Here is a 25,537-nt window from a genome sequence, read left to right on the forward strand (position 1 = left end):
TCTCTGACTGATAGTTCTTGAGAGCCATTTAGGTAATCATGAACTCAAAAGTGTGAGAAACAATACTACATAATTCAATAGATATAACGTAAATAGTAGGTGAGTAGGTCCATTCCAACCGCACTGTCGATAGTGAAAATGTTTAGTGCAAAATAAAATCTCGCGCGTAGTGATATGGCGTAAACTAGCTTGCACGCACTCGACCAGAAATGTGCCTAAGTATTATAAGGTAAGTAGAATCGTACGAGCTGCCGATAAAAGGTTTACAGCAAAATAAGCTTCCGCGCGTAGTGACACAGGTATTACTATTGGTTCGAGGTCTCTTTTGTTTTCTACACTGTAAAGCCTTTTTTAGGGTTCCGTACCTCGAAAGGAATAACGAAACCCTTATAAGACCACTTTGTTGTCTGTCTGTCTATCTGTCTGTCGGTCTGTCAAGAAACCTACAGGGTACTTCCCGTTGACCTAGAATCAAGACATTTGGCAGGTAGGTAGGTCTTATAGCAGACATTCGGGGAAAAATCTGAAAACCGTGATTTTTATGGTTACATCACACAAAAAAATTAAATTGTGGTCATGATTAATAATTAGTAATTTCAATTTTCGAAGTAAGATATCTAAAGGAGTATCATATAAAAAGACTTCACCTGTGCATTCTAAAATAGATTTTTATTTATTTTTATGCATCAAAGCTTTTGAATTATCGTGCAAAATGTCGAAAAAATATCACTGTAGTATGGAACTCTCGATGCGTGAGTCTGACTCGCACTTGTCCGGTTTTTGATTCTAATTTTCCTTTAGTTGTAAATCGATTGTTATGCTATGACATTTCGCTTCGGGAAAACAACTATTAAAATTTCAGCGTGTATATTTTAATAGTTTTAACTATATTTGGGCATAATTTTCGATATAAATTATATTTTTACTATATAACTAGCTGATGCCCGCGACTTTGTCCACGTGGAATTAAGTGTTTTTAAAATCCCGTGGGAAATCTTTGATTTTCCAGGATAAAAATTAGCCTACGTCACTCTCCAGGTCTTTATCTGTACCCAAGCAAAAACTCACGTCAATCCATTGCACTGTTGCGATGTGATTGAAGGACAAACCAATAAACCAACAAACAAACACACTTTCGCATTACTGATAGGTACAGTGTCCCTGAGAGGTATCGATCGAGCTTTTCGGAAATCTAAAAATGGGGAATCTCAATTTTTAGGTTCTTTTTATTCGGACGTTATTGTATTTCGACACTCGATTTCTAGCAATGTTGGTATGAATGAATGATAATCTCATACTAAGCACACTGAATACGGATTCCTTATTTATCAAGTAAGCACTGCTAACAACTACAATATAAGTCGGGTAAAAATAGAAACAGCATGAATTAATTGAATAACAAATAAAAACCGTATTATATGGATACCAAGTACCAACGTCATATAAACAAAACAGTAAACTTTATGGTTTTGTTAGCAGTAGGTACCTGGATGATATCGCGAACAATAGAATAAGTAAAGTAGTTGCATTGTTGTTTAGTTTTGAATAGAGTAAGCTGCGTAGGCCCTTCTGGTCACTACAGCGTCATCGGGGAGGCTGGGAAAGGGGGAGGAGCAAGTTTGATACTACAGTTAAAATCTAGATTAAGTTAGTTATAAACTGCTTATCATTAAAGGAACCAGATTACTGGCAAAGGATTACTACACTGATCCTCACAACAATATGGTAATCTCGGTTCGGAAACATCATTGTGGTTTTGATATACACTCTCAGGTATATCATTGTTTTGATGCAGTTTGCAAATACAATAAAATATGTCATAAATTAAACTGGTACGCACCTCATTTATAGTACCTTTCCGTATATTAAACATAAATTTTACACTTATAATGTACCTTAATTTTATACCTATATAATGTACTTTATAATTAACTAGCTGATGCCTGCGACTTCGTCCGCGTGGATTCAGGTTTTAAAAAATCCCGGAGGAACTTTTCCGCGATAAAAAGTAGCCTATGTTACTTTCCAGGTCTTTAACTATACCCATGCAAAAATCACATCAATCCGTTGCTCCGTTGCGACGTGATTGAATGACAAACCAACAAAACAACAAACAAACACACTTTCGCATTTCTAATGAGGATAGTGGATAAAAAGTAGCCTATGTCACTCTCCCTCTTTAACCATACCCAAAAATATCAATCCGTTGCTTCGATGCGACATGATTGAAGGACAAACCAACAAACAAACAAACACACTTTCGCATTTATAATAACGGTAGTGATATATTTTTATTCTATCTATATATTTTTGTTAAGTGCTTATTTTTATGATATTATTATTTATCTCTATATCAATAAAGGTCTGCGTGGAATTTTCTATATGCTTTAAAAAATAATCAAAACAAATTTTTAATTTAATTCAAAACTTCACTTGAAAAAATATGCACTGAATTGAAAACCTCTTTTTGATATAATTAAATTAAATAGAACTTCTAGTATGATATTTTAATATAGTCATACCAAAAAAAAAACAAAATAATATATACCAATTGTATCAAAAACTTATCATCTGTTCAGTATTGATCGGATCTATGTTCATCAAACTGAGTCGGTCGCGCTATGTATTGTTATCAACAGTAATTTACACAAGCTTTGCATGTGTGCGTGAGACTGCGCCCGACAACAACACGTCCTCCCTCGAAGAGCGCTGAGCTCGCTATGCCAGTCGTACTGTCCGCTGCACCATTTTATATGTAAATTTTAAGATACTTTGATAATTTTTTTCGGTCATATAAATAGTTTCTAGAATTTTATTTTTTTACAATTTACGCTAAGTGAATACTGAACTTTCGTGCTATATTTTTTATTATTAGTTAAATTGCGACAAATTTAAAGATATCCGGGTTATTCTAACGCTTACATTTTCATAAATCGTGCGTACGGTTTTGATTTTTTTATCTACTAATTTTGTATACAACGTATAACAACTAAATCCAGGATTATAATTTTGAGAGTGTGTTCATAATATTGGTATTTTTTTTAAGTCGCTTTCTACAATTTTTTGTTATTAAATATGTGGCCGAAGTTCCACTCAAAAGCGCGAAATCAGTAAAACGTCTTCTGCAAGAATTAAGATTTGAATTATAATTTTTAATAAAATTAATGTTTTGTTACCTGTAGTCTATTAAGAAGGGATTGATCTATGATATTTTACCTTTTTTTTATTAGAATCGTTATATCTGAAGCTTCAATAGTTCCCAAAAAATCGAAAATCGGGCATGTGGCCTCTTAAAAGAGGAAATTCTGAAAACGTTATTAAGTTAACGGATTTTTTCAAAATACGAGTAAATGGCAATTACTCCCATTTCGTTTCCGCATTCGAGTGCGAGATAACGTCTTTGAATTTATCGGTGTCAACGACCGGAACTCTTATAAAGTAAGACCACGTTCACAAGACAATAACACCGCACGTATATTTGCAGGATAAAACATCGAATATATTGTAGTGGAACCTACACATGATGACGGAAACATTCAAACGGTTAAAACTGTCTTTTTTAGGGTTCCGTACCTCAAAAGGAAAAACGGAACCCTTATAGGATCACTTTGTTGTCTGTCTGTCTGTCTGTCTGTCAAGAAACCTACAGGGTACTTCCCGTTGACCTAGAATCATGAAATTTGGCAGGTAGGTAGATCTTATAGCTGACATTTGGGGAAAAATCTAAAAACAGTGAATTTAGGGTTAGATCACACAAAAAAAATTAAATTGTGGTCATGAACTAATAATAAGTATTTTCAACTTTCGAAGTGAGTGACTATATCAAGTGGGGTATCATATGAAAGGTCTTCACCTGTACATTCTAAAACAGATTTTTATTTATTTTTGTGCATCATAGTTTTTGAATTATCGTGCAAAATGTCGAAAAAATACGACTGTAGTACGGAACCCTCATTGCGCGAGCCTGACTCGCACTTGGCCGGTTTTTTATTTATTAGAGATAGCGAGAAAACGAGCAGGCGGGTCACCTGTGGCCCTACCGCGGTTGTTTGACAGCTACAATGTCACGATCGCAATCATCTCTGATTGGTTAATGTGTAGTGTAGGCTTGGTGTGTCTCCAACCGTAAGCCCGGTGTAACACCAGCTTGCGCCAAAACTGCTAACGTTGCACGTTACATTGTATTAATGCATTCTCGATTATTACACGCTTTACGCTCAACATGATCAGACGTTTTATTTCTATCATCATCACCAACACCAATCACCACATGGCGACCCTGCTCTAAGGACTTGAGAAGAAGCGATGAAGGTAGAAAATGGGGAAGAAATATTCCAAGTCAAAAGAAGAAACCATCGTTGTGGCGCAAAATGCCAATGGCGAGGCCAGCGCTAGTCGACTTTATTCGGAATTGGAATTAAGTGATATTTTATTAATAGTGGTGTTGTCGATAATGATGATGGCTATTGTATGGTATTTTTATAAAAGATGTCAAGAAAAATCAATTAATATCTTACGAAGAGAAATGAATGCAGGCCATATGAATGTTGTAACGAGGCCCCCGGAGATGGTGACTTCAGCGCATATTTGAGCCCCGCGACGCGACGTTCCGAGAAATTTGGCCGACGTGACCCGACCCAGTGTTTGTGAACAGTGTACCTACGATGTGAATGAAATGTACTGTGACCTTTTTCCGAGAATTGCACCTGTTACTTAAGTGAGAACTTATAAAATTAATATTATATGGAGTTAGAACAATTAGATACGATAATAGTGCAATTAAACCAATTAAGGACTTATTTAGTGAAAATCGGACCTAGTAGAAGAAAAGGGGACTTGTTAGTGAAAAAGTACAGTGAGGCAAATAAATGTTATAATAGTTATTTAGAAGTAATAGGGATAGTACAAGAAAAATTCGATAAAAACGAGTATACACAGGACACTCAAAAATATGTATTAGGAATTAAATATAAGGTAGAGAGTTTATATAGGGATATTTTTAATTTGTGTTATTTTCAGGAAACTTCCACAGACAAGATGGAGAGTAAGGTAAGTTTTGATTTGAAAACCGCGGTAAACTTGTTGCCTATTATGACCGACGATGAAAGTGTTACGCAAAAATTAATAGATGCAATTGAACTTTATAATTCGATGTTAAATACCGAAACTAAATGCTTACTTGTGAATTTTATCTTGAAAACACGCCTTTCGCGTAATGCTAAGCTACGCCTTAATACAAAATACGACGATGTAGAATCTTTATTGCGGGACATGAAATTGCATCTGTTAACTAAAAAATCCGATGTAGCGTTACAAAGTAAACTACAATCGACCGTTCAGGCCAATAAGTCGATTGAAGAATTTGGACAGGAAGTTGAAAAATTATTCGTAGAATTAACGATTTCACAGGCTGACGGAGAGCCGTCAAAATACGAAATTTTGCGGCCATTAAATGAAAAAAATGCTATAAAACGGTTTGCAGATGGATTGCGGAGCCAAAAATTAAGCACGATCATAGCCGCACGCAACTATAGCACTCTGAAAGATGCAATAAGAGCAGCGGAGGACGAATCCTTAGTGAATCCTCCTCCTCCTTTCATGACATATCAAAGAGGTCAATTTCGTGGTAGACGTGGTTATAATAACTTTAATAGGGGAAGGCCACAATATTATCCAAGGTCATATTATAATAATTCGTATCATAACAACGATCACTTTCATAATAATTCCCAAAGATATTCCTATTATAATCGTGGTTTTTCATCTGCCAGAAATGCGGTCAGGGGTGCAAACCCAACTCGAGGTCGTGGTGTTACATATCAGTGGCAAAATAACAATAGGAGTTCACGAGGAGCTTTTACAAATAGGAATCAGAGGAAAATAAATTATGCTGCTCCTTCGTCAACTGAAAACAACGAGAGTTCAGAAAAATTTTTTCGTCCCTAAATTCATTTTATCAGGAAATAGCATAAATTGGGTGAATTTTAGGCGTTACGGTCAGACAGTAGACTTATTAGTGGATACTGGAGCATCAATTTGCGCTATTAAGCGTAGTTCATTAAATAAACTTAGAAATCAACCACAATTTTATGCTGATGAGTTTGAGATTCATGGAGTTGGTGGCGGTCTTATGTCAGAAGGTTATGTATTTTTAGATCTCTACAGCTATGGCAAAAAATTCATACAAAAATTTTATGTGTTTCGTAATTTACCATGTAATTCATCTGGAATTTTAGGACAAGACTTTCTGTTAAAATACCGTGGGATTGTGAACTATAAAAATAAGTGTTTAATATTAAGGAATAGATTTAGTACTGTAAGATTAGCGCTTAACTTTGATGACGTGTTAGAAATAGAACCTAGATGTGAAGTTATTAAGTATATTCCTACTAATCTTAATAAAGATTGCGTAATTGTAAGCGATGAAGTGGCTAATGGTGTATTCATAGCGAATTCAATTTGTTCGCCAAAAAATGGGTGTTTACCTGTTAAGATATTAAATACAACAGAAAATAAAGTAGTTTTAAGAAATATTAAGCCTATTGTGCATGATGCAGATGAGTATTATATAAGTAAGTTTAGTTCTAGTTTATTAAGCCCGTCACGCACGCGTGAATTATTTTCTTTATTAAAGTTGGAATCTTATTTGAATAAGGAAGAACAGAGTACAATTGAAAATATTTGTGCTAAGTATAGTGATATTTTTCACTTACCAAATGACAAATTGAGTGTAACGAATATTTACAAGCAAGATATTAAATTGAAAGACAATACCTCAGCGGTTTATAGTAAACCATATAGGTTACCCTTTGCACAAAAACAAGAAATTAAAAAACAGGTTGAAGAGTTACTTAAAAATGATATAATAGAAGAGTCAGTTAGTGATTGGTCAAGTCCATTACTTATAGTTCCAAAAAAGGTTGATAAAACAGGTGAAAGAAAATGGAGAGTTGTTATAGATTACAGAAAGCTTAATGATAACATAAAAGATGACAAATTCCCACTACCCAATATCACAGATATTCTAGATTCATTATCAGGTTTCATATATTTTTCACATCTTGATTTATCGCAAGGGTATTATCAAATTGAATTAGATCCAGAAAGTAGAAAGTATACTGCTTTTTCGACTGATCAAGGTCAATATCAAATGAAAAGACTGCCTATGGGTCTGAAAATCAGCCCAAGTGCTTTTTCTAGAGCAATGACAGTAGCTATGGCAGGATTGAATTATGAAAAATGTCTGATATACCTAGACGATTTAATAGTTTTAGGTAGAAATTTGGAAGATCATAATAAAAATTTAATTACAATTTTTGAAAGACTTCGAAAAGTTAATCTCAAGTTAAATCCTTCAAAATGTGAATTTTTGAAGAAGGAACTTTTATATTTAGGCCATGTTATTTCAAACAGTGGAATTTTACCAGATCCAGAAAAGGTGAAAGTGGTAAAGAATTATCCGGTTCCAAAATCAACTGATGATGTAAAACGTTTCGTAGCATTCGCTAACTACTATAGAAAATTCGTAAAAAAATTTGCAGATATTGTCTTACCTCTAAATAAACTCGCAAAAAAAGATGCAATTTTTAATTGGTCATCTGAATGTGAAGAAGCTTTTAACACATTAAAAAATATTCTAATTAATCCTCCAGTATTGAGTTATCCAGATTTTTCAAAAAATAATGAATTTGTTTTAGAAACAGACAGTTCAGGTTTTGCAATAGGTAGTGTATTATGCAATAAAAACGGTAAACCAATCGCTTATGCGAGCAGAAATCTAAATAAAGCAGAACTAAATTACCCGATTATAGAAAAAGAACTACTAGCTATAGTATGGTCAGTAAAATATTTTAGGCCTTATTTATATGCTCGTAAATTCAGGATAAAAACAGATCATAAACCATTAATATATTTATTTGGAATGAGAAATCCTACCAGTCGTTTAACAAAATTTAGACTTTGTCTGGAAGAGTATGATTTTGTTGTTGAGTATGTAAAGGGAAAGAGTAATGTAGCTGCAGATGCATTATCTCGTATGATTGTGGAATCTAATGAGTTCAAGAGTATGAATGAGAAGTATGTAAGTGAGAAGAATGTTAATGTGATGACACGTGCTCAGACTAAGAAAGCGAGAGAATGTGAGAATAATAATATTATTACAAACAAGGACGTACCGGCATTTAGACAACATGTAGACAACGTAAGGACTGATCAACCTAACGTTGTTGAGATACTAAAAACGACTACTAATGACACGGAACTGACATTAATCGATAAGAGAAAGTGGTTAGATATTTTAAATAATAAAAGACTAAATAAACGCGTTTCAAGAAATAAAAACTACATGTACGTTAAGGAAAAGTTGACTATATATTCATGTTTGAACCCAAATTCTTTATCAATAAGGACGCGAGACGACTTGTTGAAAGAATTGGAAGATATGTGTGAAGAGATAAATATAAAAGAGCTCGTTATAATTAAAAATGAAGATAACTTGAAAATGATTAAAACAATGTTAAATAAAATAAAAGATGATAAAAGTAAAAATAAAGAAAATCTTAGGTTTTGTGTAATAAATAATGTGGAAAGAATAAGTGATAATGATAAAAAGAAACTTATATTAAATGATTTCCATTTGTTACCTACAAGTGGACATGCAGGAGTAAGGAGAACACTTAACAATATTAAAAAGTATTATTATTGGCCAGGGATGGAAACAGATGTCATCGAGTTTATTAAAAAGTGTATTAAGTGTCAAAAATGTAAGCATCATAGATATATTCGAGAACCTCTAACTGTAACTACGACAGCATCTTCAGCTTTAGATAAAGTATTTTTAGATATTGTTGGTCCTATAGATAAAGATGATTTTGGATATAAATATATACTAACAATTCAATGCGAATTAACAAAATATTTAGAAGCATACCCATTAGTTACAAAATCAGCTGAAGAGGTTGCTAAAATTTTTGTGGAAAAATTTATTTTATCTTACGGCGTTCCAAGGATTATTGGCACGGATAGAGGATCTGAATTTATTAGTTCTATAATGAAAGAAACTTGTACAATTTTAGGTATTGAAAAAATGTTATCGACTGCTTATCATCATGAATCTATTGGTGCGTTAGAGAATACACATAAAGGGTTAGGTAATTTTCTTAGAATACAGACTAACGGTTTTCCAAATTCATGGAGTTCTTGGATTCCCTTTTGGAAATTTTCGTACAACACAACAGTTCATAGTGAAACTAAATATACTCCTTATGAATTGGTATTTGGCCATGCATGTGTATTGCCTAACAATCTGACATCAAAAGTTGAACCTTTATATAACTTTGAAAATTATCCTCTTGAACTTAAATATAGATTACAAAAAGCTCAAAGTGATGCGAAAAATAATTTAATTAAAAGCAAGGAAGCAAGAAAATTTAAATATGATATAAAAATAAATCCAATCCATTACGAAAAGGATGATTTGGTTTTGGTTAAGCAAGAGAATACTAAAAAGCTAGAAAATTTATATAAAGGTCCATACCCAGTGGTAGAAGATGTATCTCCAAATGTTAAGATAATTATAGATAATAAAATTAGATTAGTGCATAAGAATAGAACTATTCCTTTTTATGATTAAGTTCTTTATGTGTAAGATTTCTTTATTTGTTTTTTTTCTTTCAAAAAAAAAAAAAAAAAAAACGGTAGAGGTGTAGTGTAGGCTTGGTGTGTCTCCAACCGTAAGCCCGGTGTAACACCAGCTTGCGCCAAAACTGCTAACGTTGCACGTTACATTGTATTAATGCATTCTCGATTATTACACGCTTTACGCTCAACATGATCAGACGTTTTATTTCTATCATCATCACCAACACCAATCACCACAAATGCTCGCTCACTATTGGCCACAATGCATTGTTGCATCAAGAATCGCACAAATTCAGCCAATCAGAACAATTGAGATTGTAATAATGATTGATGCAGGTTTTAGACAATCGCCCTACTGATGTTAAGTCCGCCGCCCATGAACATTTGCAGCACCAGAGGAACCGCCGATGCGTTGTCGGCCTTTTAGGAATTTGTTGGTCCGCCCCTTGAATATCCCCATGTTGTAATCTAGTGGGAACACCGCCGATGGGAGTTGGTTCCATGGTTTGCATGTGCGTGGAAAGAAGGATTTACGTTTTTCTGCAGTACAAACAAGTGTAAAAGGTTCTATACTCCAGTTCAAACTAACCACTCCGCCCTGGCTTGGCTTGTGTGGAATTTTTGAATATCGGTGAGGGGGTGTAATTTCCAAAATACCCGAAAAACGTATAGTACGCGACAGGTTGAGATGGCAACTGATTGTTACTCCGTTACTGTCACTTTGAGTCAGCCAATCACGGCAGCGACCAGTGTGGCATAAGGCACAGTACGAACCAATCATGACCTAGTTGCAATTTACGCTTTAATTGGTTGACATTACATGCAAAATAAGACGTGAATTTAGACGTGAAAAAAGATTTTCGAATGACCAATTGTTAGAAATGCATCTTCTATGTTTTATCATTCGCTGGCTGGTAGTAGGGTTTTTATCACAGTAGCTATATATTTCTTAAAAATCGTGTTCGGAACAATTCAATTATTTTCAAGCCTGGCTTGTTTAATCCGTGCACGGTGCAGGACGGTCTAGCCAATAGTGAGCGAGCGGCAACCAATCAGAAGTGATTGCGATCGTGACATTGTAGCTGTCATTCTCCCGCAATCGCGCAGCTGTAGGGAGATTGTCTAAAACCTGCATCAATCACATTACAATCTCAATTGTTCTGATGGGCTGAATTTGTGTGATTCTTGTTGCAACAATGCATTGTAGCCAATATTGAGCGAGCGGCAACCAATCAGAGGTGATTGCGATCGTGACATTGTAGCTGTCATTCTCCTGCAATCGCGCAGCAGTTTAAAGTCATGTTTCGAGTTTCGACCCTGACAGTCACACTCACGATAATATCTCGATATTGTACAACTTTTATTGCGATTGCTTGCAGTTTCCAAAAGTCATCGTACGACCCTGAGTAGGGGACCCATGAGTTTGAATTTGAACAGACTAGTCCAGTTGTACAAACCACTGAAACGGAGATTTATGAAAAAAACATTGTTTGTAGAAGGCTAGTTTTCTGTACTCTAAGTAACGACCTCTATATACTAGACTAGGTGATGCCCGCGACTTCGTCTGCGTGGATTTAGGTTTTTAAAATCCCATGGGAACTCTTTAACTTTCCGGGATAAAAAGTAGCCTATGTCCTTCCCCGGGATATTAGCTAACTCTTACTTTGAAAATTGAAAAACTAATTATTAGTTCATTACCACAATTTAATTTTTATTTGTGTGATATAACCACAAATTCACGGTTTTCTGATTTTTCCCCATATGTCTGCTATAAAACCTACCTACCTGCCAAATTTCATGATTCCAAGACAACGGGAAGTATCCTGTAGGTTTCTTGACAGACAGACAGACAGACAACAAAATGATCCTATAAGGGTCTGTTTTTCCTTTTAAGGTACGGAACCCTAAAAATGCGTTTGTTATTTCTCTGAAATGTCTGTAAGTTGTCCGTGTTTATGGTTAGCGCAGTCATGACTCAATGAGCATGAAGCGAATTATCCAATCTGTAGCTCATTACGAATGCGGATATTCCGTTTGTTACTCGATTAAAATATAACATATCTGTTTTGTTTCAACTTCAATGACAAGAGTCATTGTGCGACCGTGATACGAGGTTTCCTTTATATCGGAATTTTATTTGTTTACTGGTTCATTATAATCAGCTCAGGAAGTGATTCGCAAGTGAGTGTAGGAAGTAAGTAGGATAGGCCAAAAAGACAAAAAAATTAAATCATTGAAATAAAGTCAAAGTCAAATGATTTATTCAAAATAGGTAATAAATCACTCTTTTTGATGTTCAGTTGTTGGATTTGTAAGATATAGTGGTGATAATTATTACGCAAACTTAAAACTAAAGCTACGAGGGTTCCAAACGCGCCCAGGTCTGAGAAGAGCCCACAACAAACTCATCCGGGGTTTTTTTTTTTTTTGTAAAAGAATATTAGCCATTTTTTAAATGACTAATATTCCCCTTTCCTCTCCAATTAAGCGTCAAGCTTGTTTTTCGAGTAGGTACGACAATAGTGCAACGGGCGGGGTTTGAACCGTCGACCTTTCGGTTTTCAGTCCACTCCTTTACCGGTTGAGCTATTGAGGCTCTTAAAAATGTAATAACAGTTTCAAGTTTAATTCCAAACAAGAGTGATGATGATAATAGTCAATAACTATCGCGTTGAATAAGATCAATGGTGAAAGTTATAGAGTTTTGGAAGGAATGGTTCTGGTCAACATGCTGAAATCCTTGTAAAGCTCTGGTTTTCTAGGATAGCGGTGCCGCTGTATAGCGGCCGTAAAACACAGTTTAATGTCGTCATTAGAACGTTGTCTATGTACAGTACGCGGCCAAAAGTGATGAACATCGATCTTTATAAGGAGACAGCAAATTTGTAGACAAAGCGTCATATAGGTATGAGTGACAGAGACAACGCTCTACAAAGATGAAATGTTATTCTAAAGGCTAATGTTCATCACTTTCGGCCGCGCACTGTAAACGAAATGGCGCTGTTTCCTAGAGAGCGGTAATCTACACCGTAAAGTCAAAAGTAAAAAAAACCGATGCCGCCATTGTTCAGACAAAATGCAAAATATGTATTCTAATAAAGTTTCTTGTTTGTTTCAGAGGTGGCAATGGACGCGATGCGAGCGTTTTGCCCCAGACCTGGCTGCGATACAGTTGTACCCGTGCGAGCCGCCAGCCCCGCGCATTGCCCCACATGCCGGCATGACTTCTGCTCACAGTGTAATCAAGAGGTACCGTATTTAATATTGATTTACGTTTATGGGCAGGACGTATTAGTTCCTACCCCGAGCGTTTTGCCCCAAACCTACTAGCTGCAATATAGCTGTCCCCGAGTAAGCCGCCAACCTCGTGCATTCACATGCCGGCATGACTTCTACCCACAATGTAATCAGGAGGTACAAATTTACTACTTACGAGTACATTTTTGGGCAGGCCGTATTGTCCCGAGTGTTTTGCCCCAGACCCGACCAGCGCATCACCTTAAATGTCGACAAGACTTAGTCATTTTGCGATGCGAGTGTTTTGCCCCAGAACCGTTCCCATAAATATTGTACGGGTTGGACTATAATATAAGGAATCTATCCTTATTCGAACGAGTGGTCATGTAACGAAACTGCCCTATGACAATGCACGAGAGTTTTGCCCCAGTTTTGATGTGTTGATGCCCAAGTTAAGTCTTTTGGTTATGACTATTAATCACTCTATCACAACACTTCAAACCTTCAAAGTTCACATGTATTCAGAACACAGCTTGCGTTGCAAAATGCTGAGAGTGAATACACTTGCTTCATAAAGCAAACAGGAGCGGCTTTCACGTTTTCAAAACAATGTCCTCTTATAATTGTAACGCTGAAGTTAGCCTGGATTCTTTGTCACTTTTGATCACGAAACAATACGCATGACTCTCCAGCTCGACGCTTTGTTCGCGTGAATGCAGGTTCGCATTTGCTACCATTTACCTACTGTTGCTTTGCATGAATTAACTCTTCTGTTTTGCATAATAATTCATTATCACGCCAGATGCTCAGACAAAACAATTGAGTCGGGATGTCTAGACGTTTTCAACATCTCAGAAGTAGGTACCTACTAGTGCATGACCGGATTGTATTAAAAAAATAAAATGTACCTTATATTCTTTTTATTAGTTTTTACGATTGACATTAAAATGAAAATAATATTGAACTTCTATTAGTGAACATTATTAGGCACTATTCCTAATTTTTTTTAAAGAATAATAGCCATTCTAATCATGACTAATATTCCCCTTTCCCTTCCAACTAAGCGTTAAGCTAGTGCTAGGAGTAGGTACGACAATAGTGCAACGAGTGAAGTTTGAACCGCCGACCTGCAGTCCGCTCCTCAACCGATGAGCTATTGAGGTTTATTATGCGAAAGTGTGTTTGTTAGTCCTTCAATGGGGCCGATTCTATTGTACATAAACTTTAAACTAAACTAAATTAACATGTCTAAATATAGTGCTATCCTATTCCGCAAGCAACATTATGAAAGGGATAGCAATAGATTTAGACGTGATATTTTAGTTTAGTTTAGAGATTGTGTACAAAGGAATTAGCCACAATGACTCCGCAACTAAACAACGGATCGACGTGATTTTTGCACGGATATGATTAAAGACCTGGAGAATTTATCTCTGATAATCACAGAGTTCCTACGGGATTTTCACTAACCTAAATCCTCACCGACAAAGCTTTTTTAAAATTCAGATACAATATCCCTGCCCATGACTACTCACCGACAAAGCTTTTTTAACCTACTTCAAAAAAAGGAGGAGGTTCTCAATTCGTCGGAATCTTTTTTTTTTTTTAATTCAGATACAATATCCCTGCCCATGACTACAATCTCACCTGGTGGTAAGTGATGATGCCGTATAAGATGGAAGCGGGTTAACCTGAAAGGGCAGTTTGTATTAAACCCATACCCCTTTTCTACACGGCATCGTACCGGCACGCTAAATTGCTTGGCGGCACGGCTTTGCCGGTAGGGTGGTAACTAGCCACGTCGAAAGCCTCCCACCAGACCAGACGAGAAATTTAGAAATTATAAAATTCCAAACCGAACCCAGGACCTGCCATTAATAAGACCACAGCACTTACTACTGCGCCAGGGAGGCCGTCTCTACTGTACTATACTGATTATCCTAACATACAACTTTATAAAATGTTAGTAGCAACTGTAGTGGCAACTGGCAATTTTCAAAACTTTAATTTAACAAGATCTTAAGAAGTAGAACCCCCATGTAACCCTTGCTCAAAATATATTCGCTACGTAAAAATTTAGTTGCATTCCGTATCTTTCTACATACTTCGTATTATTAACAAAGATCCTAGCATGAACATGCTCACGAACAAGAATCGGCAACGCTGTATAAGTATAGGTTTAGCTTAGACACGGAGAACTTAAGCTAAGCTAAGAAAGCTTAGCGCATTAATAGAACAATGCATCTTGTTTGAGCGTAGGGTGAAGACGAGCGTGTCGCGGCGAATGTAGGTCGAGCATTGTGCTGCGACGCGGTGTTGGTAGCATTCTTGCGGTTGCACTCCATTAGCGTTCTGTGCTCCTGGTACTTGCTTACACCGATCTTGACGTAACTTTACCCAAACAAACATGTTTGTTTGTTGGTTTTCCAAGCAAGATACAAAGCGTTGGCTGGTGGTGGAGCATCAAAATTTAAGGCTGCGACCGAAAACCTAAACTCTACTATAAGTGCCGCAAATTGCTATTGCGTTGGAACCATGTCTCATTAACATCGAAATGGCTTAGTAAAAATATACCATCAGCTCGAAACTTCAGTATAGTGCTGACGTCACTGAAATGGCGGCCACGCGCATTAGCAATTAGCGGGACTTATACTATACTCTACTTTTCAAAAACTGAAATGATGCCTACGCTGAAAGAGGTGTGGCATTGGCATACAAAATAACAGGAAAGCTCGGGAAAGAAAATTGACACTGTTTCTTTGTCTTTGTGTTGACACTATGTTGACAGTTGACAGTTGACAGTTGCTCATCACTGAACATTAGTTCCGAGTACGCTCACATGACTCACTACTGCTATCACCGTCAAAATAGTAAAAATAAAAAACCGGCCAAGTGCGAGTCAGGCTGGCGCAATGAGGGGAAAAAATAAGACTGCAGTAGCAGTCTTATTTTTTCGACATTTTATACGATAATTCAAAAACTATGATGCATAAAAATAAATAAAAATCTGTTTTAGAATGCACAGGTGAACACCTTTCATATGATACCCCACTTAATATAGTTATCTTACCAAGAAAATTGAAAATACTAATTATTAGTTTATGACCACAATTTAATTTTTTTGTGTGATGTAACCACAAATTCACGGTTTTCAGATTTTTTCCCCTAATACCAGCTATAAGACCCACCTACCTACCAAATTTCATGATTTCAGGTCAACGGGAAGTACCCTGTAGGTTTCTTGACAGACCGACAGACAGACAGACAGACAACAAAGTGATCCTATAAGGGTTCCGTTTTTCCTTTTGAGGTACGGAACCCTAAAAAACAGGTCGTCAAACACAGGTTTAGTTACTTGTATTGGTAGAGGTCATTGTTTTCAAAGGTTTTGCTATAAACTATAGCAATAGGACCCCAAGGTCCAAGGTGCTGGAATGGCCATCCCGACACCACTAGGTGAACGGACGACATCATACGTGTAATTGTTTTCACTAAGTACTTAATAGTTACCCATAGGGCATTGTCCGTGAACAAATAGAAAGACGACCGCTTTCCAGTGCCTCTGCCGCGTTTCGTTCGGCATCGTTGGATGAGAACAACAGCGGCAGGCTATTGTTGTTGCCATTGGAAAATGTTTTGAAAAGTGTGCTAACACTGGCGCTGATTCTGTTGTTTTTCGCCAAACTATATTTAGAGTATCTGCATCCTCTTCTTTTTAATATTGCTTAAAAAATGACGGAACATAAATTTTACATTTAGGCGGTTTCAGACTAGCGTATTTTTTTGCGCGTATACGGTCGTTTCAGCATACGCGCTTCAAAAAATCGGACGCGCGTATACGGGCATATTTCGGCGTGTACGCTCGAACGGTGGCTCGGTGGGTGGTGGTCTCTCGCGGCTCGCGCTTATACCGTATACGAGCTTAGAAGCGCGTCAACGAGCGCACGAGTTGAGCGTGTGCCAAAAGGCGCGCCTATACGCGCCTACATGCGCTTCCAAAAACAAGCTTATACGCTAGTCTGAAACCGCCCTAAATTTTAGTGCACGCTACAAATTTAAACGATATGCTCGCGACTGGCAGCTAAAGTCATGAGGTTTGACGGCTCTAAATTAAACTTAAAACTGTCAAACTGTCTGTCCTTTTCATATTATATTATTAAGTAGAAGATACGAATGCTCTAAACTTGAGTTGTGCTCAGAATCAGTACCAATTAATCAAACGGGTCTTTTATATTAAATACAAGTTTATTTTCGTCCTGGCTAGTCGGTGACATTTTTGGTTATTCTACCATGGCGAAAAAAAAAACAGTAGAGAGGAAGCACACTTATTTTAATTGATTTAAATTTATGTGACGTTACACGTGACTAAAGATCGAACTTTGCGATCGTATCAAAGTTCAAAAAAATGTATTGCTGACGTAACAAAGTAAGAACAAACATGATATAAGTCCCGCAAATTGCTAATGCGCGTGGCCGCTATTTTAGTGACGTCACTAGACTGAAGTTTCGAGCTGATGGTATATTTTTACTTAAATATATGTCAAATGACGTAATTTCGATGTTAATGAGACATGATTCCAGCGCAATAGCAATTTGAGGCACTTATATCGTACAACATTAATTTTATCCTACTTCTCAAATGCCTATATTCTTCTACTTCAAGGCTGTATTTCTTAGTTTGCTTAAAATGAACTTAAAGCTAAGAAAGCTTTAGTGTACAAGTGAAACAATACATCTCTTGTCTAAGCGCAGTGTGAGGGCGGATCACGCTGAATGTAGGTCGAGCACGAAACTCTAATGGCTGCGACACGGTGTTGGCAACATTCCTGCAACCGCACGCCATTAGCCTTCTGGGTCCCTGGTAGTTTGCTAACAAATAACGTAACATTATTTGGTGATGCTTTGACGTTTACTAGGGAAGTAGGAGGGAGGACACACGAAGAAGCCTTGTTTATCAGAACTTCAGAAGTTTAAAGATGTAGATTTTTCTCGCTTCTTTTTTCAACGTTAGAACTAAGGTCCATAAATTCATGCGCAAGTTAATTACTGACAGACGGACTTTGGACTGCACAAAATACGTGATAGTAGAAGATTTTCAATGGAATCGCTGTCAAACAGAAGCTTATGAAATAATGATTTATCATCTAGCGGAAATCAATAAATGTATTGGACGAACGAGAAAGTGGGAACTAAATTCTAAACAGCTAATACCGGCTGTAGTCACGTGGTAATTCGAAGTAAGCCCTACTGGTTTCGAACCCATCCGGGGTTATTATTCTGAACCGAGCCGCGTCGCGAGCAGAATTCCTTTGAAAAAGGACCTCAGATGGGTTCGAAACTTTTTTTTTTAAATAGATATAGCGAGCAAACGAGCAGGCGGGTCACCTGATGTTAAGTGATTACCGCCGCCCATGAACATTTGCAGCACCAGAGGAACCGCCGATGCGTTGCCGGCCTTTTAGGAATTTGTTGGTCCGCCCCTTGGATAACCCCTTGTTATAATCTAGTGGGAACACCGCCGATGGGAGTTGGTTCCATAGTTTGCACGTGCGTGGAAAGAAGGATCTGGCGCAGCGGACGGTCGAAGTGCACCAGACACCCAGGTGGTGAGGGTGAAATTCCTTACGGTGGCGCGCGGTGCGGTTGTAGAAAAAAGATGGTGGAATGAGGTCATAAAGCTCTTCAGAGCACTCCCCATTATACAGGCGATAGAACACGCATAGAGAGCTAATGTCTCTGCGGTGCTCCAGGCTTTCCAACGAGCCGGTTAGTTTGGGATCGTCCACAAGTCGAACAGCCATCAAATGGAAGGAGTTGGTACTGGAGTGCTCCAGCCCAAAGGTGGGAGCAGTACTCCATGAGAGGTAACTAATCGGGCTTATTTCGACTAACCACGTGAGTACAGCCGGTATTAGCTATATTTATAACGGATATCACTCACGATAGCTTAAACGCTATATTCTAAACCACTATATTCCTACGGGAGATCATTACCAACGATAAAACTTTTCACTACTGAAAAGGAGTTTTAGTGGTCCTTCTCCCGGCCACTTTAACAAAAAGGAAATGATAACTTTAAAAGATTTTGCTTGTAAAATAAAGCTCAGTGTTGGTAAAACCCTGCTAAAGTTGAATGAGTCCTTAGCCCTTTAATGGAACAGCGCACCCTCTTGTCTAGCCCTAAGACGAGAGTAATCCGTGTCACGTTAAATAGGTCGAGCACAATATCCTTGCTTGCGGCAATCCTGCGGGACTCTACTTTTGTTACGAGACAGTACAAATACAAATACAAATACAAATACAAATTTCTTTATTGCGAATCTGGGTAAACAGTGGAGATGTTACAAAACAAGAAGGTACAGCCAAATTCTGCCTATTAGCATGCAATATGATATTCCTAACAAACGTGTACATGCTTTAGTACTTGCAAATAATTACGAACGTGAAATATGAGGATTTTGGAAAAGCATGATAACACCAGAGCTTTTATGTTCTTTAAAATATGCATCATTGCAATGCATTTTTATATCAAATGCATCTACCACTGGAATGCCTTTCTTACCGAGAAGAATCAGCAAGAAGAAAGCAGCATAAAATGAAATCGTCAAAAATTTGAGAGGACACAGCCAGTTCACAGTCGATCAGTACCCTTCAGTACCCTTATTATAAATGCGAAAGTGTGTTTGTTTGTCCTTCAATCACGTCGCAACGGTGCAACGGATTGACGTGATTTTTTGCATGGGTATAGATAAAGACCTGGAGAGTGACATAGGCATACTTTTTATCCCGGAAAATCAAAGAATGCCCACGGTATTTTAAAAAATCTAATTTCACGTGGACGAAGTCGCGGGCATCAGCTAGTTTGTATATAATATGGACCGTATCAACTCTAGTGACTTACGGTTTTGAGACGAGATCAGATTTATTTTTCCCAATTTTCGTAATTTATTTGCGATCCATCATAAGATAAAGCAAGAAATATAATTTAGTGATGTTATAGCTTCATTTATTATTATAACTACAAAATGATTGATGTCCTGACAACGTACTTGTTCAAGATTTAGCGGGAAAATTGAGGCCGGCCGGTCGGTTTTGTTTAATTAACTTGTTATTTCTGCTCTACCTACTGTTCGTTTATATTCTTCGCAGTTTTTAAAACGTGTTATAGGGTAAAATAATATAATAAGAACAGATTATTTTTATTCAGAGTCATCATTGTCATCATTATCATTCAATTGACGTCCACTGCTGGAATAGGTCTCTTCTAGGAACTTGCACGCCGCGGTTTCGCACCGCCTGAATCCAGCCTCAATACAGACTACGTGGACAGACGACATCAAACGAGGGAGCCGCAACGCTGCGCTTTCGTCGCCATTCTAGCAGCTTGGGAGCCTTGGGACCCCAATGCACACGAGTAGATATATAGACCAGAGGAGAAGCTTCATACTAGCGGCTGGCTGTAGGTTCACTCACTCTTGCGCAGGTCACGCACACCACGACGTGTCACGGACGCTCCGTTTGCCGCCAAACTGGGCGCACGGAGCGTCCGTGGCACGTCGTGGTGTGCGTGAGCTAGTGTGAAGCTTCCCCTCTGGTCTATGATATTATTTACTCGTGTGCCCAATGTCTATCGTTTTTAGGGTTCCGTACCTCAAAAGAAAAAAAAGGAACCCTTATAAAATCACGTTATCCACCAAGCCACCACGGTCAACAAATAAAATAATACATACATCAATGTAAACATTGAAATAATATTTATAAGGCAATCGTTTATAATGTGTAGGTACTTAGTCGTATTCAACGTGTCATGTTTGCTAGTGATTTATGCGAGACAATCAGCGCTAATACAATACCATAAACTACTGTAGAGTAGCAAATTGCATCCTAATGTCGTAATAATAAATCATTATGAACTGATTTTCCATATAAAATATAAATATTTAAAAGGATAGGCACTATTTGTGGTCATGTTGGTTTTTCTTTATATTTTTCTTATCGGTCCTCTGTAGCGAAAGGATAAATATTTGTGCCTGCAAACAAAGCTACTACGGAATAAGGAAAATTAAAAATATTAGTTTCCATCATTATGAGTTGGGTAGTTAATCTCAACTTTGTTACAAAAAAGCCGTGAAGTGTTATAGGCTACCCGGCAGAAGCGATATTTCCTATGACCATATTAATATTATAAATGCGAAAAAAGCTCTGTCTGTCTGTTTGTTACCATTTCACGACCGCTGAATCGATCTTGAGAAAAGGCACAGTTTGAGAAAAATTGTTATCACGAAAATCTTTTTTTTTCCGAAATCTCAATAATTTAAAGTTCAAGTGCAGGAGGCAAAACTATCGCACAGGCAAATAAAAAGAAAGCTAAAATTAGATTTCTGTATCCCATAGTTGCAGTTTTCGCCTCACTGACCAACAAAATAACAACAGCCTATAAGGCTCATACTGTCCTCGACTTTGGGTACAATAACTCTACAGTCTACATAATAAGTATACCTAATGTAACTATTAATACCTTATTAATACATACACACCACAATAATTAATATTATGATGATTTTGAATTATCGGTATTTCGACCCAATTGCATGAGCCATGGTCACGACGGGACTGCGGTGCTGCGAGAAGTGAAGTTGAAGCTGTCAAATCACGGGCAGTATCGAACTACCCGCTTTCTTGTTTTTTCGCTGGAACGAGCTGTCCGGCAAAATACACCCAAATCATCCAACAACTATAATACACAAGTTAATCTTTGTCCCCAGTGGCACGGTGGGTTGTCCTGCGAAGCCGCCGCCGCGTCATCGTCCATGGGAGGTGCGGGCGCACCTCTGCTACCCGACTCAGAGCTGATCAAGTTGTGTCCGATGTGTCGGGTGCCGATAGAGAAGGACGAGGGCTGTGCGCAGATGATGTGCAAGCGATGCAAGCACGTGTTCTGCTGGTACTGCTTGGCTTCTTTAGATGTAAGTACCTATTGATTTTTTTTTAAATCTTTCATTAACAGGCTTTTACATTTATGTATGTCGGCCTACCTATTGATTTACTTCAGTGTGATGTTCAGTTCATGATTGAGTTCAGTACCTCAAAAGGAAAAATGAAACCTTATAAGATCACTTCGTTGTCTATATGTCGTGTTTGTCAATTTGGGGCAACCAAAACCTATAGAGTACTTCCCGATTAGGTACCTAGAATCATGAAATTTGGCAAGTAGAAATGTCTTATAGCAAAAGTAAAGGGAAAAATCCAAAAAACCGTGAATTTGTAGCAACATCACAAAAAAATAAAAAGTGTTATTTTTTGGGCACGGACTCCTTGTGGTTGTGGGTCTTGACCCCGGCGGTGTGTGACAATAATAAATTTTACGGAAAAGATTCGAATGATATGAAAATATTTCCAAACAAGTACAAGGAATGTATTGATTTGTTGTTTATTATACCTATGTGAACGTGGTAACACGCCGGGTCTGCTTCAAAAAGCCATAAAATCAAAAACCACAAAGTTTGAAGGAGGGAAAATCCATGTTTGTTAGATTAACCATAAATTAATGCAACCCATATAAACATCTTTTCCCGAAGAGGCATTGATAAAATCCTGTCTTCATTAAACCCATCCTTTGGATCCGTTCTGATTGTATGTATAATAAAACTCGGCTCCAAAAAATGAATACCGACTTTATTCGCCCATCAATCAACATCCACAACCGTACAATCTTTCCTCTGGCCGCAAACGTTTATTTTGCAACCAATAAACCTCTTGAGGCGCTCTCACGTTAGGGATTCTGTAAAGAAAGATCCCTTTTTGGGACATTTCAATTTACATTTGATGTCTTATTTGGAATTTGGATTCGGATAGGTGTTTTTAGCTGTATTAAGAAAGATTAAGAAAACCAATTTAGTCCGGTATATCCGCCATATTGCGGTATTATTGCTACATAGCGATCTGTTCAAGCAACCAATAGGGGCAGGACAATCCCTTAAACGTTAGAATGTATGGGACTCCTAAACTCTTATCCTCTCATGTCTAAATCAGTCCGGGGGACGATTTGGTTCAAGTATAATTAGACGTTGAAAAACAGCAGCGTCCCCTTGACCGGCATCGCTGATTTATGAGCATACAGGTACCTGCGTATATTCGCGAGAGGCTGCATTAGGCCGGCCAAACACGGGCAGTTAAGCAGTCATGACAACCACAAGTTGCGATTGCATAGCGAACTATAGGACGCGAACGCTCCGAGCGACGAGCAGCACAGCCAAACTTCGTTGTACTCAGGCCGGGCACACTTAGTCACGTGACCCAAGAAATATATCTTCGACAGCTTTCGCGTAACTCTATCACGATAGGTATAAGAGAAAGAGATAGTAGTGTACACGATGGAAAGAGAAGCGTTAGGCTGCAGCGCTGCGCGAGCTGAATTGCGTTATTTATTGCTCAAGAGTCGCTATTTATTTAAACGTCTTTGCAGAGTGATCCTTGCTGGTTCTTCTCGGCGATTAAGGCATCCGAACCAGTACTGCACAATGGTAGATGTTTATTTGAATAAAAAGTATTTCTTATTCTCTTGAGTGTTCTGTGGTACAGTCGAGCATTTACACTGACTGCACTCGAACTCTCGAGTTGTCGACTGCTCTGGGCAATTATCCCCTTCCTAGCGATTGTTCTAGTAGTTGAAAACGACTGCTCGAGGTGTCGACAAGGACTGCTCGATCAGTTGACAGTTTAAGATTAACTGCTCAAGCTGCCCATGTGCGGCCGCTCTAAGTAAGCAGCCGCTATGTTTTATAACTTATGCTAATTAAGCTTGCCATTATCTGCCAAGTGATAATAAATGAATATAAATTGGAGAGTTGATGCCGTGAGTGGGGTTATAACTGTCAATGGGGAGTAGGTAAAACAGAAAACTGTCATTATAAAGTAGAATAAAATTAGATATCAAAATGTTAAATATTCTCGGGGTTATTCCTTAATTTTTCGCGACTTGACATCTATTGAGAACTAGCTGACCCGGCAAACTTCGTACCGCCTAACAGTCGATTCTTTAATTTTTTTTGAATACTCACAATCTTTTAAATTTTTCTCTCCGTAAATACCATCCTCGTACTTCAAGGAATATTATAAAAAAAGAATTGGCGAAATCGGTTCAGCTGTTCTCGAGATTTGCGATCAGCAACACATTCAGCGATTCATTTTTATATATAGAGATTATTTAGAACTGGGGTCTTTTTTCTCGTGAGGAAAATCCATCATGAATACCACCGGCCACGGGGGTGCACGGTGGTTATGTCGAACTCCCACCGACTGAAAACCTCGAGAATTTCCATCTCACCGCTGACGATGGAGCACAAGGGATCGGCAACTCCTCGTTACTCCGTCAGCGGGTGTCTGCTGAAGCTGACCCACCACTGGAACACTACTGGAACAAATGTTTAAAACATTTGTTCAAAAGAATGCCAACCCTGCTTGCAAGAATTACACACGAATTACACAGAATTTTACTAAAATCCTTCCGTAGTCAAATAAAAAATCGGCCATGTGCGAGTCCGACTCGCATACGAAGAGTTCCGTATCATCGTACAAGAAATAACTTTTTACATTTTTAATTTCCATGGCGGCCATTTCGAAACTATTATTATTTGTTGTTATAGAGGCAATAGAAATACACATTCTATGAAAATTTCAACTCTCTACCTATTACGGTTCACGAGATACAGCCCGCTGACAGACAGACGGATGTACGGACGGACAGCAGAGGCTTAATAATAGGGTTCCGCAGGCACGCTTCTGGTACGGAACCCTAAAAAAATTTAATAGGATCTCTGAAATAAATGTAAAGAGTTTCAAGTTTCCCCATTTCCCCAAGGGGGGAGAGTGAGCATAAGAGACAAGGAAGAAGTCAAGAAGGCGCCCCGGGAAAACGCCACTAGCAAGTACCGAACAGGCACCATCCCGCGATTCGGCGATGATAGACATACGGACGGACAGCCGAAGCAGAGTAATAGGTTTCCGTTGGCATTCTTCGAGTACGGAACCCTAAAAACAAACAACCTTGCGTAAACCAAACACATGTAACATTAATCCTATGTTATTAAGGCGGGCAAGAACTAAACAACCATTAAAATTAATAGCATAATCATTACGAATAATGCCGTAGCAGACAGAGTGCGAATTGAAATTCAAGCGCCAAAAGAAAGCATAACGCTTTCTAATTTACCTAACCGGTTTACTGCTCCGTGTTACGATACGTGAACAATCTACAGACAATGCTATAAACTTATTCAATAACTAGATTCTAGAGAAATCTCCGATTACACTTTCGCGATATGAAATCTGTACTAATTATTCACTAAACACATTAATTTGCAATATTTTTTGTGATTGATATTGATAGTAAGTAACTGGAGAGCGAGCAAACGGGCAACCGGATGTAAGGCTAATCTCGCACTACGTATTATCTATCGCAAATTTTTTCCCACAGAATTCTGAGGCATGTGAAAATTGTGTGAACCGTACAGAAATACTCGGTGCTAGAGGTTCAAAATGAACGTGTCGTTATGAATATAAAACGCTTCAGCATTCGACCGCACGGAACTCCTTTGAAGCCTTTTTGCCTTTGAGAAGCCCAGACCCTGAGGCGTAGGGTTTTGGATTGTATGAAAGAAAA

At 37.9% G+C, this 25,537-nt stretch overlaps 2 protein-coding genes and 1 long non-coding RNA gene across 5 annotated transcripts in view; all 3 read left to right on the forward strand.

The window, feature by feature from the left end:
• LOC138403241 (uncharacterized) overlaps window positions 1-25,537 on the forward strand; it is a 251,882-nt gene that overhangs the window by 184,602 nt on the left and 41,743 nt on the right. The window lies entirely within an intron of this gene.
• Window positions 1-25,537, forward strand: part of LOC117988107 (probable E3 ubiquitin-protein ligase RNF144A) — a 197,743-nt gene that overhangs the window by 75,890 nt on the left and 96,316 nt on the right. For all 3 annotated transcript variants that reach the window (XR_011237517.1, XM_034975209.2, XM_034975210.2), the window contains 2 exons: window positions 12,758-12,888; window positions 21,642-21,842. Coding sequence is in view for 2 of the 3 variants with exons in the window: in XM_034975209.2 (XP_034831100.1) it covers window positions 12,758-12,888; window positions 21,642-21,842 (332 nt within the window). In the remaining variant the exon portion in view is untranslated. The remainder of the gene's footprint in view (window positions 1-12,757; window positions 12,889-21,641; window positions 21,843-25,537) is intronic.
• LOC138403227 (uncharacterized) lies at window positions 4,744-6,934 on the forward strand. Its single transcript, XM_069502969.1, has one exon. It carries the CDS (start codon window positions 4,744-4,746, stop codon window positions 5,944-5,946), a length of 1,203 nt encoding a protein of 400 aa, XP_069359070.1. The 3' UTR covers window positions 5,947-6,934.

This window comes from Maniola hyperantus, chromosome 14 (assembly GCF_902806685.2).
Source record: "Maniola hyperantus chromosome 14, iAphHyp1.2, whole genome shotgun sequence".
In the NCBI taxonomy this organism is placed as follows: Eukaryota; Metazoa; Arthropoda; class Insecta; order Lepidoptera; family Nymphalidae; genus Maniola; species Maniola hyperantus.